Raw genomic sequence first — 18,405 nt, 5'->3', positions numbered from 1 at the left:
AGGTGTTGAAACAAAACACTTAACAAACTCGGCAAAGTGTATTGAACTCCTTTGCAGTCCCAGGAAAAGGCCTGCCAGGCCTTGGGCCTACTTACAGCATCCAGGCACCAGTTTTGATGAATCTTGTGACATTTGGAGGTGTTAAGCTTCAAGGGGATGAAGTTGTCCCTTCTACCCAGGGTTATGGAGCTCCGCGCAGGGTAAGATTTCAGATGTCACCCCTAGCTGGATGTGTGAATAACCAACACATTACAGACACCACAAAGTGTATTTAACCCCTTTACAGTTACAGGGAAAGGTCTGCAAGGCCCTGGGCATACCTCCAGCCTCCAGGCAGCAGTTTTAATGAATCTTGTGACATTTGGAGGTGTTAAGCTTCAAGGGGATGAGGTTGTACCTTCTACCCAGGGTTATGGAGCTCCGCGCAGGGTAAGATTCCAGATTTCACCCCTAGCTGGATGTTTGAAAACAAAGCACTTCACATACTCAGCAAAGTGTATTTAACTACTTTGCAGTTACAGGAAAAGGCCTGCAAGGCCTTGGGCCTACTTCCAGCAACCAGGCACCAGTTTTGATGAATCTTGTGACATTTGGAGGAGTTAAGCTTCAAGGGGATAAAGTTGTCCCTTCTACCCAGAGTTATGGAGCTCCGCGCAGGGTAAGATTTCAGATGTCACCCCTAGCTGGATGCGTGAATAACCAACACATTACAGACACCACAAGGTGTATTTAACCCCTGTACAGTTACAGGGAAAGGTCTACAAGGCCTTGGGCCTACCTCCAGCCTCCAGGCAGCAGTTTTAATGAATCTTGTGACATTTGGAGATGTTAAGCTTCAAGGGGATAAAGTTGTACCTTCTACCCAGGGTTATGGAGCTCTGCGCAGGGTAAGATTCCAGATTTCACCCATAGCTGGATGTTTGAAAACAAAGCACTTCACACACTCAGCAAAGTGTATTTAACTACTTTGCAGTTACAGGAAAAGGCCTGCAAGGCCTTGGGCCTACTTCCAGCAACCAGGCACCAGTTTTGATGAATCTTGTGACATTTGGAGGTGTTAAGCTTCAAGGGGATGAAGTTGTCCCTTCTACCCAGGGTTTTGGAGCTCCGCGCAGGGTAAGATTCCAGATTTCACCCCTAGCTGGATGTTTGAAAACAAAGCACTTCACATACTCAGCAAAGTGTATTTAACTACTTTGCAGTTACAGGAAAAGGCCTGCAAGGCCTTGGGCCTACTTCCAGCAACCAGGCACCAGTTTTGATGAATCTTGTGACATTTGGAGGAGTTAAGCTTCAAGGGGATAAAGTTGTCCCTTCTACCCAGAGTTATGGAGCTCCGCGCAGGGTAAGATTTCAGATGTCACCCCTAGCTGGATGCGTGAATAACCAACACATTACAGACACCACAAGGTGTATTTAACCCCTGTACAGTTACAGGGAAAGGTCTACAAGGCCTTGGGCCTACCTCCAGCCTCCAGGCAGCAGTTTTAATGAATCTTGTGACATTTGGAGATGTTAAGCTTCAAGGGGATAAAGTTGTACCTTCTACCCAGGGTTATGGAGCTCTGCGCAGGGTAAGATTCCAGATTTCACCCATAGCTGGATGTTTGAAAACAAAGCACTTCACACACTCAGCAAAGTGTATTTAACTACTTTGCAGTTACAGGAAAAGGCCTGCAAGGCCTTGGGCCTACTTCCAGCAACCAGGCACCAGTTTTGATGAATCTTGTGACATTTGGAGGTGTTAAGCTTCAAGGGGATGAAGTTGTCCCTTCTACCCAGGGTTTTGGAGCTCCGCGCAGGGTAAGATTTCAGATGTCACCCCTAGCTGGATGTGTGAATAACCAACACATTACAGACACCACAAAGTGTATTTAACCCCTTTACAGTTACAGGAAAAGTCCTGCAAGGCATTGGGACTACTTCCAGCATCCAGGCTCCAGTTTTGATGGATCTTGTGACATTTGGAGGTGTTAAGCTTCAAGGGGATGAAGTTGTACCTTCTACCCAGGGTTATGGAGCTCCGCGCAGGGTAAGATTCCAGATTACACCCCTAGCTGGAGGTTTGAAAACAAAGCACCTCAAATACTCAGCAAAGTGTATTTAACTACTTTGCAGTTACAGGAAAAGGCCTGCAAGGCCTTGGGCCTACTTCCAGCATCCAGGCACCAGTTTTGATGAATCTTGTGACATTTGGAGGTGATTAGCTTCAAGGGGATGAAGTTGTCCCTTCTACCCAGGGTTATGGAGCTCCGCGCAGGGTAAGATTTCAGATGTCACCCCTAGCTGGATGTGTGAATAACCAACACATTACAGACACCACAAAGTGTATTTAACTCCTTTGCAGTTCCAGGAAAAGGCCTGCAAGGCCTTGGGCCCACCTCCAGCATCCAGGCACCAGTTTTACTGATACTTGTGACATTTGGAGGTGTTAACCTTCAAAGGGTATGAAGTTGTACCTTCTACCCAGGGTTATGGAGCTCCGCGCAGGGTAAGATTTCAGATGTCACCCCTAGCTGGAGGTGTTGAAACAAAACACTTAACAAACTCGGCAAAGTGTATTGAACTCCTTTGCAGTCCCAGGAAAAGGCCTGCCAGGCCTTGGGCCTACTTACAGCATCCAGGCACCAGTTTTGATGAATCTTGTGACATTTGGAGGTGTTAAGCTTCAAGGGGATGAAGTTGTACCTTCTACCCAGGGTTATGGAGCTCCGCGCAGGGTAAGATTTCAGATGTCACTCCTAGCTGGATGTGTGAATAACCAACACATTACAGACACCACAAAGTGTATTTAACCCCTTTACAGTTACAGGAAAAGTCCTGCAAGGCATTGGGACTACTTCCAGCATCCAGGCACCAGTTTTGATGAATCTTGAGACATTTGGAGGTGTTAAGCTTCAAGGGGATGAAGTTGTACCTTCTACCCAGGGTTGTGGAGCTCCGCGCAGGGTAAGATTCCAGATTACACCCCTAGCTGGAGGTTTGAAAACCAAGCACTTCATATACTCAGCAAAGTGTAATTAACTCATCTGCAGTTCCAGGAAAAGGCCTGCAAGGCCTTGGGCCTACTTACAGCATCCAGGCACCAGTTTTACTGATACTTGTGACATTTGGAGGTGTTAACTTTCAAAGGGTATGAAGTTGTACCTTCTACCCAGGGTTATGGAGCTCCGCGCAGGGTAAGATTTCAGGTATCACCCCTGCCTGGATGTGTGAATAACCAACACATCTCAGACACCACAGAGTGTATTTAACCCCTTTACAGTTACAGGGAAAGGTCTGCAAGGCCTTGGGCCTACCTCTAGTCTCCAGGCAGCAGTTTTAGTGAATCTTGCGACATTTGGAGGTGTTAAGCTTCAAGGGGATGAAGTTGTACCTTCTACCCAGGGTTGTGGAGCTCCGCGCAGGGTAAGATTCCAGATTACACCCCTAGCTGGAGGTTTGAAAACAAAGCACTTCATATACTCAGCAAAGTGTATTTAACTACTTTGCAGTTACAGGAAAAGTCCTGCAAGGCATTGGGACTACTTCCAGCATCCAGGCACCAGTTTTGATGAATCTTGTGACATTTGGAGGTGTTAAGCTTCAAGGGGATGAAGTTGTACCTTCTACCCAGGGTTATGGAGCTCCGCGCAGGGTAAGATTTCAGATGTCACCTCTAGCTGGATGTGTGAATAACCAACACATTACTGACACCACAAAGTGTATTTATCCCCTTTACAGTTACAGGGAAAGGTCTGCAAGGCCTTGGGCTTACCTCTAGCCTCCAGGCAGCAGTTTTAATGAATCTTGTGACATTTGGAGGTGTTAAGCTTCAAGGGGATGAAGTTGTACCTTTTGCCCAGGGTTATGGAGCTCTGCGCAGGGTAAGATTCCAGATTTCACCCATAGCTGGATGTTTGAAAACAAAGCACTTCAAATACTCAGCAAAGTGTATTTAACTACTTTGCAGTTACAGGAAAAGTCCTGCAAGGCCTTGGGCCTACTTCCAGCAACCAGGCACCAGTTTTGATGAATCTTGTGACATTTGGAGGTGTTAAGCTTCAAGGGGATGAAGTTGTCCCTTCTACCCAGGGTTATGGAGCTCCGCGCAGGGTAAGATTTCAGGTATCACCCCTGCCTGGATGTGTGAATAACCAACACATCTCAGACACCACAGAGTGTATTTAACCCCTTTACAGTTACAGGGAAAGGTCTGCAAGGCCTTGGGCCTACCTCCAGCCTCCAGGCAGCAGTTTTAATGAATCTTGTGACATTTGGAGGTGTTAAGCTTCAAGGGGATGAAGTTGTACCTTTTGCCCAGGGTTATGGAGCTCTGCGCAGGGTAAGATTCCAGATTTCACCCATAGCTGGATGTTTGAAAACAAAGCACTTCAAATACTCAGCAAAGTGTATTTAACTACTTTGCAGTTACAGGAAAAGTCCTGCAAGGCCTTGGGCCTACTTCCAGCAACCAGGCACCAGTTTTGATGAATCTTGTGACATTTGGAGGTGTTAAGCTTCAAGGGGATGAAGTTGTCCCTTCTACCCAGGGTTATGGAGCTCCGCGCAGGGTAAGATTTCAGGTATCACCCCTGCCTGGATGTGTGAATAACCAACACATCTCAGACACCACAGAGTGTATTTAACCCCTTTACAGTTACAGGGAAAGGTCTGCAAGGCCTTGGGCCTACCCCCAGCCTCCAGGCAGCAGTTTTAATGAATCTTGTGACATTTGGAGGTGTTAAGCTTCAAGGGGATGAAGTTGTACCTTCTACCCAGGGTTATGGAGCTCCGCGCAGGGTAAGATTCCAGATTTCACCCCTAGCTGCACGTTTGAAAAGAAAGCACTTTACATACTCAGCAAAGTGTATTTAACTCATTTAGAGTAACAGGAAAAGGCCTGCAAGGCCTTGGGCCTACTTCCAGCATCCAGGCACCAGTTGTACTGATACTTGTGACATTTGGAGGTGTTAACCTTCAAAGGGTATGAAGTTGTACCTTCTACCCAGGGTTATGGAGCTCCGCGCAGGGTAAGATTTTAGGTATCACCCCTGCCTGGATGTGTGAATAACCAACACATCTCAGACAACACAAAGTTTATTTAACCCCTTTACAGTTAGAGGGAAAGGTCTGCAAGGCCTTGGGCCTACCTCAAGCCTCCAGGCAGCAGTTTTAATGAATCTTGTGACATTTGGAGGTGTTAAGCTTCAAGGGGATGAAGTTGTACCTTCTACCCAGAGTTATGGAGCTCCGCACCGGGTAAGATTCCAGATTTTACCCGTAGCTGCACGTTTGAAAATAAAGCACTTTACATACTCAGCACAGTGTATTTATCTCCTTTGCAGGTCCAGGAAAAGGCCTGCAAGGCCTTGGGCCTACTTCCAGCATCCAGGCACCAGTTTTGATGAATCTTGTGACATTTGGAGGTGTTAAGCTTCAAGGGGATGAAGTTGTCCCTTCTACCCAGGGTTATGGAGCTCCGCGCAGGGTAAGATTTCAGATGTCACCCCTAGCTGGATGTGTGAATAACCAACACATTACAGACACCACAAAGTGTATTTAACCCCTTTACAGTTACAGGGAAAGGTCTGCAAGGCCTTGGGCCTACCTCCAGCCTCCAGGCAGCAGTTTTAATGAATCTTGTGACATTTGGAGGTGTTAAGCTTCAAGGGGATGAAGTTGTACCTTCTACCCAGGGTTGTGGAGCTCCGCGCAGGGTAAGATTCCAGATTACACCCCTAGCTGGAGGTTTGAAAACAAAGCACTTCATATACTCAGCAAAGTGTATTTAACTCCTCTGCAGTTCCTGGAAAAGGCCTGCAAGGCCTTGGGCCTACTTACAGCATCCAGGCACCAGTTTTACTGATACTTGTGACATTTGGAGGTGTTAACTTTCAAAGGGTATGAAGTTGTACCTTCTACCCAGGGTTATGGAGCTCCGCGCAGGGTAATATTTCAGGTATCACCCCTGCCTGGATGTGTGAATAACCAACACATCTCAGACACCACAGAGTGTATTTAACCCCTTTACAGTTACAGGGAAAGGTCTGCAAGGCCTTGGGCCTACCTCTAGTCTCCAGGCAGCAGTTTTAGTGAATCTTGCGACATTTGGAGGTGTTAAGGTTCAAGGGGAAGAAGTTGTACCTTCTACCCAGGGTTGTGGAGCTCCGCGCAGGGTAAGATTCCAGATTACACCCCTAGCTGGAGGTTTGAAAACAAAGCACTTCATATACTCAACAAAGTGTATTTAACTCCTCTGCAGTTCCAGGAAAAGGCCTGCAAGGCCTTGGGCCTACTTACAGCATCCAGGCACCAGTTTTACTGAAACTTGGGACATTTGGAGGTGTTAAGCTTCAAGGGGATGAAGTTGTACCTTCTACCCAGGGTTATGGAGCTCCGCGCAGATTAAGATTCCATATTACACCCCTAGCTGGAGGTTTGAAAACAAAGCACTTCATATACTCAGCAAAGTGTATTTAACTACTTTGCAGTTACAGGAAAAGTCCTGCAAGGCATTGGGACTACTTACAGCATCCAGGCACCAGTTTTACTGATTCTTGTGACATTTGGAGGTGTTAACTTTCAAAGGGTATGAAGTTGTACCTTCTACCCAGGGTTATGGAGCTCCGCGCAGGGTAAGATTTCAGGTATCACCCCTGCCTGCATGTGTGAATAACCAACCCATCTCAGACACCACAAAGTGTATTTAACCCCTTTACAGTTACAGGGAAAGGTCTGCAAGGCCTTGGGCCTACCTCCAGCCTCCAGGCAGCAGTTTTAATGAATCTTGTGACATTTGGAGGTGTTAAGCTTCAAGGGGATGAAGTTGTACCTTCTACCCAGGGTTATGGAGCTCCGCGCAGGGTAAGATTCGAGATTACACCCCTAGCTGGAGGTTTGAAAACAAAGCACTTCATATACTCAGCAAAGTGTATTTAACTACTTTGCAGTTACAGGAAAAGTCCTGCAAGGCATTGGGACTACTTCCAGCATCCAGGCACCAGTTTTGATGAATCTTGAGACATTTGGAGGTGTTAAGCTTCAAGGGGATGAAGTTGTACATTCTACCCAGGGTTGTGGAGCTCCGCGCAGGGTAAGATTCCAGATTACACCCCTAGCTGGAGGTTTGAAAACAAAGCACTTCATATACTCAGCAAAGTGTATTTAACTCCTCTGCAGTTCCAGGAAAAGGCCTGCAAGGCCTTGGGCCTACTTACAGCATCCAGGCACCAGTTTTACTGATACTTGTGACATTTGGAGGTGTTAACTTTCAAAGGGTATGAAGTTGTACCTTCTACCCAGGGTTATGGAGCTCCGCGCAGGGTAAGATTTCAGGTATCACCCCTGCCTGGATGTGTGAATAACCAACACATCTCAGACACCACAGAGTGTATTTAACCCCTTTACAGTTACAGGGAAAGGTCTGCAAGGCCTTGGGCCTACCTCTAGTCTCCAGGCAGCAGTTTTAGTGAATCTTGCGACATTTGGAGGTGTTAAGCTTCAAGGGGAAGAAGTTGTACCTTCTACCCAGGGTTGTGGAGCTCCGCGCAGGGTAAGATTCCAGATTACACCCCTAGCTGGAGGTTTGAAAACAAAGCACTTCATATACTCAACAAAGTGTATTTAACTCCTCTGCAGTTCCAGGAAAAGGCCTGCAAGGCCTTGGGCCTACTTACAGCATCCAGGCACCAGTTTTACTGAAACTTGGGACATTTGGAGGTGTTAAGCTTCAAGGGGATTAAGTTGTTCTTCTACCCAGAGTTATGGAGCTCCGCGCCGGGTAAGATTCCAGATTTCCCCCCTACTGCACGTTTGAAAAGAAAGCACTTTACATACTCAGCACAGTGTATTTTTCTCTTTTGCGGTTCCAGGAAAAGGCCTGCAAGGCCTTGGGCCTACTTCCAGCATCCAGGCACCAGTTTTGATGAATCTTGTGACATTTGGAGGTGTTAAGCATCAAGGGGATGAAGTTGTACCTTCTACCCAGGGTTATGGAGCTCGGCGCAGGGTAAGATTTCAGATGTCACCCCTAGCTGGATGTGTGAATAACCAACACATTACAGACACCACAAAGTGTATTTAACCCCTTTACAGTTACAGGGAAAGGTCTGCAAGGCCTTGGGCCTACCCCCAGCCTCCAGGCAGCAGTTTTAATGAATCTTGTGACATTTGGAGGTGTTAAGCTTCAAGGGGATGAAGTTGTACCTTCTACCCAGGGTTATGGAGCTCCGCGCAGGGTAAGATTCCAGATTTCACCCCTAGCTGCACGTTTGAAAAGAAAGCACTTTACATACTCAGCAAAGTGTATTTAACTCATTTAGAGTAACAGGAAAAGGCCTGCAAGGCCTTGGGCCTACTTCCAGCATCCAGGCACCAGTTGTACTGATACTTGTGACATTTGGAGGTGTTAACTTTCAAAGGGTATGAAGTTGTACCTTCTACCCAGGGTTATGGAGCTCCGCGCAGGGTAAGATTTTAGGTATCACCCCTGCCTGGATGTGTGAATAACCAACACATCTCAGACAACACAAAGTTTATTTAACCCCTTTACAGTTAGAGGGAAAGGTCTGCAAGGCCTTGGGCCTACCTCAAGCCTCCTGGCAGCAGTTTTAATGAATCTTGTGACATTTGGAGGTGTTAAGCTTCAAGGGGATGAAGTTGTACCTTCTACCCAGAGTTATGGAGCTCCGCACCGGGTAAGATTCCAGATTTTACCCTTAGCTGCACGTTTGAAAATAAAGCACTTTACATACTCAGCACAGTGTATTTATCTCCTTTGCAGGTCCAGGAAAAGGCCTGCAAGGCCTTGGGCCTACTTCCAGCATCCAGGCACCAGTTTTGATGAATCTTGTGACATTTGGAGGTGTTAAGCTTCAAGGGGATGAAGTTGTCCCTTCTACCCAGGGTTATGGAGCTCCGCGCAGGGTAAGATTTCAGATGTCACCCCTAGCTGGATGTGTGAATAACCAACACATTACAGACACCTCAAAGTGTATTTAACCCCTTTACAGTTACAGGGAAAGGTCTGCAAGGCCTTGGGCCTACCTCCAGCCTCCAGGCAGCAGTTTTAATGAATCTTGTGACATTTGGAGGTGTTAAGCTTCAAGGGGATGAAGTTGTACCTTCTACCCAGGGTTGTGGAGCTCCGCGCAGGGTAAGATTCCAGATTACACCCCTAGCTGGAGGTTTGAAAACAAAGCACTTCATATACTCAGCAACGTGTATTTAACTCCTCTGCAGTTCCTGGAAAAGGCCTGCAAGGCCTTGGGCCTACTTACAGCATCCAGGCACCAGTTTTACTGATACTTGTGACATTTGGAGGTGTTAACTTTCAAAGGGTATGAAGTTGTACCTTCTACCCAGGGTTATGGAGCTCCGCGCAGGGTAAGATTTCAGGTATCACCCCTGCCTGGATGTGTGAATAACCAACACATCTCAGACACCACAGAGTGTATTTAACCCCTTTACAGTTACAGGGAAAGGTCTGCAAGGCCTTGGGCCTACCTCTAGTCTCCAGGCAGCAGTTTTAGTGAATCTTGCGACATTTGGAGGTGTTAAGGTTCAAGGGGAAGAAGTTGTACCTTCTACCCAGGGTTGTGGAGCTCCGCGCAGGGTAAGATTCCAGATTACACCCCTAGCTGGAGGTTTGAAAACAAAGCACTTCATATACTCAACAAAGTGTATTTAACTCCTCTGCAGTTCCAGGAAAAGGCCTGCAAGGCCTTGGGCCTACTTACAGCATCCAGGCACCAGTTTTACTGAAACTTGGGACATTTGGAGGTGTTAAGCTTCAAGGGGATGAAGTTGTACCTTCTACCCAGGGTTATGGAGCTCCGCGCAGATTAAGATTCCATATTACACCCCTAGCTGAAGGTTTGAAAACAAAGCACTTCATATACTCAGCAAAGTGTATTTAACTACTTTGCAGTTACAGGAAAAGTCCTGCAAGGCATTGGGACTACTTACAGCATCCAGGCACCAATTGTACTGATACCTGTGACATTTAGTGGTGTTAAGCTTCAAGGGGAAGTAGTCACACCTTCTACCCAGGGTTAAGGAGCTCAGCGCAGGGTAAGATTTCAGGTTATTCCTCTTGCTGGAGCTGATAAAGCACAACACTTCACATGCTCAATAAAGTGTACTTCACTCCTTTACAGTATCAAAACATGGCCTTTTGCCTGTTTCCAGCCTCCAGGCACCTGTGTTTTTAAAACTTGTGACATTTGGAGGTGTTCAGCTTCAAGGGGATGTAGTCGCACCTTCTACCCAGTGTAATGGAGCTCCGCGCAGGGTAAGATTTCAGGTTTCACCCCAGGCTGGAGGTGTGAAAATAGAACACTTACCATACACACCAAAGTGCATTTAACTCCTTTACAGTGTCGGAGCTAGGCCTGCAAGGCCCTGGGTGTGTTTCCAGCCTTCTGGCACCAGTTTTACCGATACCTAAGTCATTTGGGGTTGTTAGGCTACAAGGGTATGAAGTCACACTGTCTACCCAGGGTCATGGAGCTCAGCGCAGGGTAAGATTTCAGGTTTCACCCCTGCTGGAGGTGTTAAAGCAAAACACTTCACATGCCCAATACAGTGTATTTCACTCCTTCACAGTATCAGGAAAGGCCTGCAAGGCCTTGGGCCTACTTCCAGCCTCCAGGCATCAGTTGTACTGATAGTTGTGACATTTGTAGGTGTTCAACTTCAAGGGGATGAAGACGCACCTTCTACCCAGGGTTATGGAGCTCAGCGCAGGGTAAGATTACAGATTTCACCCCTAGCTGCACGTTTGAAACGAAAGCACTTTACATACTCAGCAAAGTGTATTTAACTCCTTTGCAGTAACAGGAAAAGGCCTGCAAGGCCTTGGGCCTACTTCCAGCCTTCAGGCACCAATTTTACTGATATCTGTGACATTTGGTGGTGTTAAGCTTCAAGGGGAGTAAGTCACACCTTCTACCCAGGGTTAAGGAGCTCCGCGCAGGGTAAGATTTCTGGTTATTCCCCTGGCTAGAGGTGTGAAAAGAAAACCCTTCACATGGTCAATAAAGTGAAGTGCACCCCTTTACAGTATCAGGACAAGGCCTGCAAGGCCTTGTGCTTGTTTCCTGGCTCCGGGCACCAGTTTTACTGATGCTTGTGACATATGCAGGTTTTCAACTTCAAGGGGATGAACTGGCACCTACTACCCAGGGATATGGAGCTCAGCGCAGGGTAAGATTTCAGGTTTCACCCCTGGCTGGAGGTGTGAAAACAAAACACTTCACATGCCCAATGAAGTGTATTTCACCCCTTTGCATTATCAGGAAAGGCATGCAATGCCTTTGGCCTATTTCTAACCTCCAGGCACCATTTTTTGTGACACATGTAACATTTGGAGATGTTAATCTTCAAAGGGATACAGTTGCTCCTTCTACCCAGGGCTATGGAACTACGCGCAGGGGGAGATTGCAGGTTTTCCCCTTGGATGCAGGCGGAGAGGTAAAACGCTTCCCTCAAATCCAAGGGGAAAGGCTGCAATCTTACCCTATGCCGAGCTCCGTAGTTCTGGGTAGAAGGAGTGCCATTGTCCCCTTGCAGCTGAGCACATCATAATTTCACAATTATCACTAAAACGTGTGTTTGGTGAATAGAAATGTGCCCATGTCTCTGCAGGCCAAGGCATGATATTTCAAATGGGTGCATGTACCTTTTAGGCTAGGTGAAGTGTTTTCATTTCTTCACCTCCACCCGTGAGGGAAATGTTGAATCTTGCCCTGCGTGGAGCTCCAAATCCCTGGGTAGAAGGAGTGACTTAGTGCCCTTGAATCGGAAAACCCCATAATGTCACAAATATCACTAAAGCAGGTCCCTGGAGGCTAGAAATGCCCCAGTGCCCTGAAGGCTCTATTCTGATATGGTGACTGTTTTTTTGTGCAGTTTTGGTCCATGTGAAGTATTTTATTCTTACACCTCCATCCCAGGGAAAGGCGTGAAATCTTTCCCTGTGCGGAGCTCCATATCTCGGGGTAGAAGGACTGACTTTGTCCCCTTGATTCTGGAAACCTCATTGTGTCAGATATATTACTAGAACAGGTTCCTGGAAGCTAGGAATGGGCCTGGGTACCTGAAGGGTAAGATCTGAAACTGTGAATGGTGTTCATGTACGTTTTGGACTATGTGAAGTGTTTTCTTTGTGTTTCCTTCTACCTACATATAAGGCGAAACCCTGTAATTAGACCTCAATCAGGCTGCCATGCGCAGAATCTGATTTGTGGGCACAGGTCGCACTCTTGACATCCCATTTGATTCAGGAGTGGTCCCCACCCCAGCCATCGAGCTCAATACAACAGTGATAGTCAAAGGCCTCACTCTGTAGTGTGGGATGTATGTTGTAACAATCAGATTGCGGTACATTACATTGCTGTTTTAGGGGCTTTCCACGACTTGCGCGGGAGGGCGCTCTACACTCAGGAATAGTATGATTTACTATTCCAACTCCAGCCTAAGTAAGGTAGGGAAGGTGTTGGAATTGCAAATCGCACTATTCCTTAGTCTAGTGCGCCCTCCCGTGCAAGTCGTGGAGAAGACTTGCGTTGTAAATGCAGCGATCGAAATGTACAGCGGTGTTTTGACCGCGTTGTTATGGTCGGGTCCCGTCCAAAGATGTCACCTGAGATGTAAACCTAACTCCAGCTGTGAAAATCAGCTCAGCAGAGGGCCTCCGTGCAGGTACTGGGGTCACCGTTTCAGGTGCATTCACACCCTCTGCTCTCACTCTGGGTGCCATTAAGCATGTAGGTCTGACTCGGCCGCCTGCCTCTATGGTGTCACTGTGTGTTTATTATGTTTACTGTGCCCCCGTCTCGTCCAGCTCGGTGCTTGGCAGTGAATGCCCTCGGCCTGCATGTGAAGCTACCAGCGCGCAGCCGCCTTGTGATGCCCGTGAGTCTTGATGCCGGACCGTGCCCCGCTGCTTGTGAAAGTCCCCCCGGCTGCCCCGGAGCCTTGGGTGCCACAGCCGAGGGTGCAGGCGCGCGGCGAGGGCCCCCCTGGCCCCCGGGGGGCCGGGTCTCTCTGGCGTTGTCTCCGCTCCCCGCGCTCGGCCGGCGGAGCCCTGTGTTACTTCGGCCCGGTGCAGGAGGCGCTCCCCGCGGCCCCCGGAGCCCCATGGTGACTCCACTTGGCCCGCTCCCTGCAGGAGGCCCCTCCCGCCCGCGGGCCGCCGCTCCCGGCCTCAGAGCGCGAGGGTGGACCGGGGAAAAGGGTCCCGGAGCCCGGGATTCCGGTCACGGAGGCGTCAGCCACCGGGGGAGGGCAGAGATTCACGGCGGATTGCAAGCCTCTGTGGACGGGGTCGGCTGAAACGGGGGCGGGCACGGGAAGGGGCTGAAGCTGGGCTTCTTTTCATGTGTGCACGGGAGCGTGTGTTTAACGGATTGTGGTTTAAAACTTTGAAACTCCGATGGTAGGAAACACAAATGTCAGCTCGGAGCAGAGAGCCGAGTGCGCCTCGCACAGCCCTCTCTCCTCGGGACCAATCAGGGGCTGGCTCCTCCCTATATATGCACGGGGCTCGGGCCGAGGTACATTTCCGTTCTGTGACAGCGTCAGCGTCGAGACTTGCATAGCAATGGCAGAAACCGCTCCAGCCGCCGCGGCTCCTCCCGCTGAGGTCGCCCCCAAGAAGAAGCAGAAGAAAGCAGCGGGGGCCTCCAAGGCCAAGAAGCCTTCCGGTCCCAGCGTGTCCGATCTCATCCTGAAGTGCGTGACCGCCTCGGCCGAGAGGAAGGGAGTCTCCCTGGTGGCCCTGAAGAAGGCGCTGACCGCCGCCGGCTACGATGCGGACAAGAACAAGAGCCGCGTCAAGGTCTCCCTCAAGAGCCTGGTCAGCAAAGGCGCCCTAGCTCAGCTGAAGGGCACCGGGGCCTCCGGATCCTTCAAGGTGAATAAGAAGCAGCTGGAAGGTAAGAAGGCGGCCAAGAAGTCAGCCTCCAAGACCAAGAAGCCAGCCGCCAAGAAAGCAGCCCCTGCCGCCAAGAAGCCCAAAAAGGCTCCCGCGGGGGTCAAGAAGAGCCCGAAGAAGGTCAAGAAGCCAGCAGCAGCCAAGAGCCCCAAGAAGCCCAAGGCTGCCCCCGCCAAGAAGGCTGCCAAGAGCCCAGCGAAAGCCAAGGCGGCGAAGCCCAAAGTAGCCAAGAAAAGCCCTGCCAAGGTAGTCAAACCCAAGGCAGCCAAGCCCAAAGCAGCGAAGCCCAAAAAGGCAGCGCCCAAGAAGAAGTAAGGGCTTGCACCGAGACACTGCAAACACAACGGCTCTTTTAAGGGCCACCACCCTGTCTAGAAGAGAGCGTGTTCATCCCCACCTTTGCACCCACCCAATGCCCCACTTCTCAAAAATAAACCGCACAATGCATCCATAGGGCACCTTTCCACGCGCGAGTGCCGCGTGTGATCTTGGCCATATAAACGGCTCTTTCGGGGCTGCGTGGATTGAAATCGGTATAACATAGACAATAAGGGGGTCTGGGAGTTATAAGACCTCCGTTTATAATGCATGTGCAATAACGTGTGTGTCTCGGTGCTTTCACTGTACCCGGGCAGACTCGATGTAGTGTCTGCATAAAGCAGAGGATTGTGCTCTTTCAATCGAGCAGCAGGTAACGGGGGAGTGTTCCAGGGTGAGCAGGGGCGGGTAAGAAGGGGGTCTGGGAGTCATAAGACCGGGGTTTATTATAAACGTGTGTGTGTGTGTGTGTTGGTGCTTTCACTGTACCCGGGCAGACTCGAGCGCAGGTAACGGGGGAGTGTTCCAGGGTGATAAGGGCAGTGTGCTTATGACATCTCGGGCTCCTCTCCCGGGGGACCGGGGTCGAGTCGTCGGCGTGACTAGTAGTGGATGGACGGACACGGAGACAAAGGCTGGCCGAGGCGCGGGCTCCGGCTCCGGCTCCAACTCACGTCATTCAACCGGAGGCTTCTCTTTTATCCACAGCTCATTGGACAGCTAGGCTGCAGCCTCCCGTTCAGTAACCAATCGTTGTACACCGCGGGCTATTTTCGAACGTAGGGCGGTCTCTTCAGCCAACCAGAGCAGCCCTCCGTCTGTGAGGGCATAAATAGAGCTCTTTCCCCGGTAGACGCCATTCTTCCTCGCTCGTCGCTGAGAGAGACCGCTCCCGCCATGGCCCGCACCAAGCAGACAGCCCGCAAGTCCACCGGCGGCAAAGCGCCCCGCAAGCAGCTGGCCACCAAGGCAGCTCGCAAGAGCGCGCCTGCCACCGGGGGAGTCAAGAAGCCTCACCGCTACCGGCCCGGCACCGTGGCTCTCCGCGAGATCCGCCGCTACCAGAAGTCCACCGAGCTCCTCATCCGCAAGCTGCCCTTCCAGCGCTTGGTGAGGGAGATCGCCCAGGACTTCAAGACCGATCTGCGCTTCCAGAGCTCCGCCGTCATGGCCCTGCAGGAGGCAAGCGAGGCCTACCTGGTCGGGCTCTTCGAGGACACCAACCTGTGCGCCATCCACGCCAAGAGGGTGACCATCATGCCCAAGGACATCCAGCTGGCCCGTCGCATCCGAGGCGAGAGAGCCTAAGGAGACAGACCGACCCGAACAACCACCACAACGGCTCTTTTAAGGGCCACCACCCTGTCACCTTTGAGCTTCTCTTATCTGCCATGGCATGGCCTACAGGTTAGGGAGGAGGGGCTGTGAATACCACGAGCACCGGGCAACTTATACCGCTTCTGGGGAAACCAGAGCACTCGGTGTCCACAGTGCACAAACACCTCTTCCACGTGCCCTTCATTTGAAGCGTTGTTTGGGTAGAGGGTTGTGGTAGGGATCCGCGGGTCACAAGCCACCGCTTTTGGGCATCTGTGCTCCCGGTACATCGGGTTCTGAGAGTACCACGAGTACTGGGCAACTTATACAGGCTCTGGGGGTGACCAGAGCCTTCCGTCTTCACAGTGCACAAACACCTCGTCAATGTGCCCATCATTTAATGGCGGCAGGGATCCGCTGGTCACAAGCCAGCGCTATGAGGCATCTGGGCTCCCGGTACATGGGGTTCATGTGTCTGATTTCGGTAGCGTTTGCCCCGGGGCGTATTGTAGCCGTTCCCCTGGGTCTGGAAATACAAACACAACGCTAATTAAACCGGCACACATTAAAGCTGCTCGCCCATAACATGGAAAGCAAATTGCCCGGGAGTAGCTGTGTGAATTGCCAGCAGGTTTATATAACGTCATCGTTACATTACAGTGCATAGGTGGCACTTGGTCCCAGGGAGGGCTCATTCATATAGACATGTTTATTGAAAGAGGCAAAACGGGCTGCCTGCTCCATCGTCCCTCGGTGTGCAGCAAACCCCGGGAGAGCGGCGCTATCTGCGCTCAACATTACCCTTATAAAAACACATATTCTTCTGTCATACTAGGGTTACATTAGCTCTTAGGGGAGGAAGTGGTTGGCCCTTAAAAGAGCCGTTGTGTTCGTTGGGGTGCGCCTGGAAGCCTTACTTGGCGCTGGTGTACTTGGTGACGGCCTTGGTGCCCTCCGACACGGCGTGCTTGGCCAGCTCTCCGGGCAGCAGAAGGCGGACTGCGGTCTGGATCTCCCGTGAGGTGATGGTGCGCCGCGAGTTGTAGAGAGCCAGTTTGGAAGACTCTGCAGCGATGCGCTCAAAGATGTCGTTCACGAAGGAGTTCATGATGCCCATGGCCTTGGAAGAGATGCCGGTGTCCGGGTGCACCTGCTTCATCACTTTGTAAATGTAGATGGCATAGCTTTCCTTCCTGCTCCTCTTGCGCTTCTTCCCGTCCTTCTTGGGCGGCTTGGAGAGCGCTTTCTTGGAGCCCTTCTTGGGAGCCGGCGCGGACTTGGCTGGTTCAGGCATGGTCGAGGATCTTTCACCGCGTGCTGTGGAGCCGAGAGAAATCATGTTTGGGCGGCCCCACTTGTATTTATAGCCAGGGCGTGCAAAGCAGCTTCTTCCCGGCTCTCCCTTCTCATTGGCAGGTATAGGCCGGGCCCCCACTTCCTATTGTAATGCGGTTCTGGGACACTGATTGGCTAAACCATAGCACGCCTTCCTCCAATGAGAAGTACTATCAACGACTAGCTGTCAACCAATCAGACGCACCCGAAGTCTTTATATTACCGAGTCCAGCAAAAAGAGCAGTATCATTCTCGCTGTTGTGTGACTGAGACTGTACATCGATCGCCATGTCTGGACGCGGAAAGCAGGGAGGAAAGGCCCGCGCCAAGGCCAAGACACGCTCTTCCAGAGCCGGGCTCCAGTTCCCCGTGGGCCGTGTGCACAGACTGCTCCGTAAGGGAAGCTACGCCGAGAGGGTGGGCGCCGGTGCCCCCGTCTATCTGGCTGCAGTGCTGGAGTACCTGACCGCCGAGATCCTGGAGCTGGCTGGCAACGCCGCCCGGGACAACAAGAAGACCCGCATCATCCCCAGACACCTCCAGCTGGCCATCCGCAACGACGAGGAGCTGAACAAGCTGCTGGGCCGAGTCACCATCGCCCAGGGAGGAGTCCTGCCCAACATCCAGGCCGTGCTGCTGCCCAAGAAAACCGAGAGCCACAAGGCACAGGGCAAAGCAAGCAAGTAAAGGCCCGCAGACCCCCGTGGAAATACACCCTAAACACAAAGGCTCTTTTCAGGGCCATCCACAGACTCCATCAAAGAGCGTATCCGTGCCGAGGTGTTACTCTGGCGGCTTCATAGATGCGGCAGCGCCCGCGCCGTCGCTTCATAGGTGGGACACACTCCAAGCCCTCGGCCCTGCATATAAATGTTGCCCCCGTCCCCAAAGCCCAGCTTCGAGTCCGATATCCATAATGTTTTTTCTAATAAAAATCCTATATTTATTTGGCATCTTTTTGGGGCAGACGACACAACCGGGCGCGAGATGGGGACCGTTACGGGATTGCAGGCGGCCAGACACAGCGGGGTGGTGCCGGTGAGGCCTTTAACGTGTGTTGGGCTCCATTAAACATGTCCGAGGCTTCTGTTCATATTGGGAGGGGGCGCCGAAAGAGAGGGTTAGGCGGGCCGCGGTCACAAGTAGGGGCCGGGAAGAGAGGTGCCTTGGGCTCGAGACGTGGACAGTGTTACGGGGTTGCAGGCAGTCACACACAGCGGGGAGGAGCCGGTGTGGGCTCCATTGAAACATGTCCTAAGCATCTGTTCATATTGGGAGGGGCACGGAACGAGAGGGTTAGGCGGGCCGCGGTCACAAGTGGGGGCCGGGAAAAGGGGTGCCTTGGGCGCGAGACTTGGACAGTGTTACGGGGTTGCAGGCGGTGTCACACAGCGGGGTGGTGCCGGTGTAGGGCTCCATTGAAACAAGTCCGAGGCTTCGGTTCATATTGGGAGGGGGCACCGAACGAGAGGGTTAGGCGGGCTGCGGTCACAAGTGGGGGCCGGGAAGGGAGGTGC

At 50.9% G+C, this 18,405-nt stretch overlaps 4 protein-coding genes across 4 annotated transcripts; 3 read left to right on the top strand and 1 right to left on the bottom strand.

Moving 5' to 3' along the window:
- The first annotated feature begins 13,559 nt into the window (after positions 1-13,559).
- On the top strand, positions 13,560-14,283 carry LOC147669116 (histone H1.01-like). The gene has a single exon (XM_086948223.1). It carries the CDS (start codon positions 13,586-13,588, stop codon positions 14,231-14,233), a length of 648 nt encoding a protein of 215 aa, XP_086804349.1. The 5' UTR covers positions 13,560-13,585; the 3' UTR covers positions 14,234-14,283.
- An 835-nt stretch (positions 14,284-15,118) lies between these two features.
- Positions 15,119-15,544, top strand: LOC147669115 (histone H3). The gene has a single exon (XM_086948222.1). It carries the CDS (start codon positions 15,134-15,136, stop codon positions 15,542-15,544), a length of 411 nt encoding a protein of 136 aa, XP_086804348.1. The 5' UTR covers positions 15,119-15,133.
- Positions 15,545-16,413: 869 nt separating this feature from the next.
- Positions 16,414-16,882, bottom strand: LOC147669114 (histone H2B 1.2-like). The gene has a single exon (XM_086948221.1). The coding sequence runs from the start codon at positions 16,845-16,847 to the stop codon at positions 16,467-16,469; it is 381 nt and encodes a 126-aa protein (XP_086804347.1). The 5' UTR covers positions 16,848-16,882; the 3' UTR covers positions 16,414-16,466.
- A 294-nt stretch (positions 16,883-17,176) lies between these two features.
- Positions 17,177-17,599, top strand: LOC147669113 (histone H2A type 2-C-like). Its single transcript, XM_086948220.1, has one exon. The coding sequence runs from the start codon at positions 17,177-17,179 to the stop codon at positions 17,573-17,575; it is 399 nt and encodes a 132-aa protein (XP_086804346.1). The 3' UTR covers positions 17,576-17,599.
- The last annotated feature ends 806 nt before the right edge of the window (positions 17,600-18,405 follow it).

Source organism: Lissotriton vulgaris, unplaced genomic scaffold, assembly GCF_964263255.1.
Source record: "Lissotriton vulgaris unplaced genomic scaffold, aLisVul1.2 SCAFFOLD_6546, whole genome shotgun sequence".
Taxonomy (NCBI): Eukaryota; Metazoa; Chordata; class Amphibia; order Caudata; family Salamandridae; genus Lissotriton; species Lissotriton vulgaris.
The sequence above is the reverse complement of the archived record's forward strand: the minus strand, read 5'-3'. Positions and strand labels throughout refer to the sequence as shown.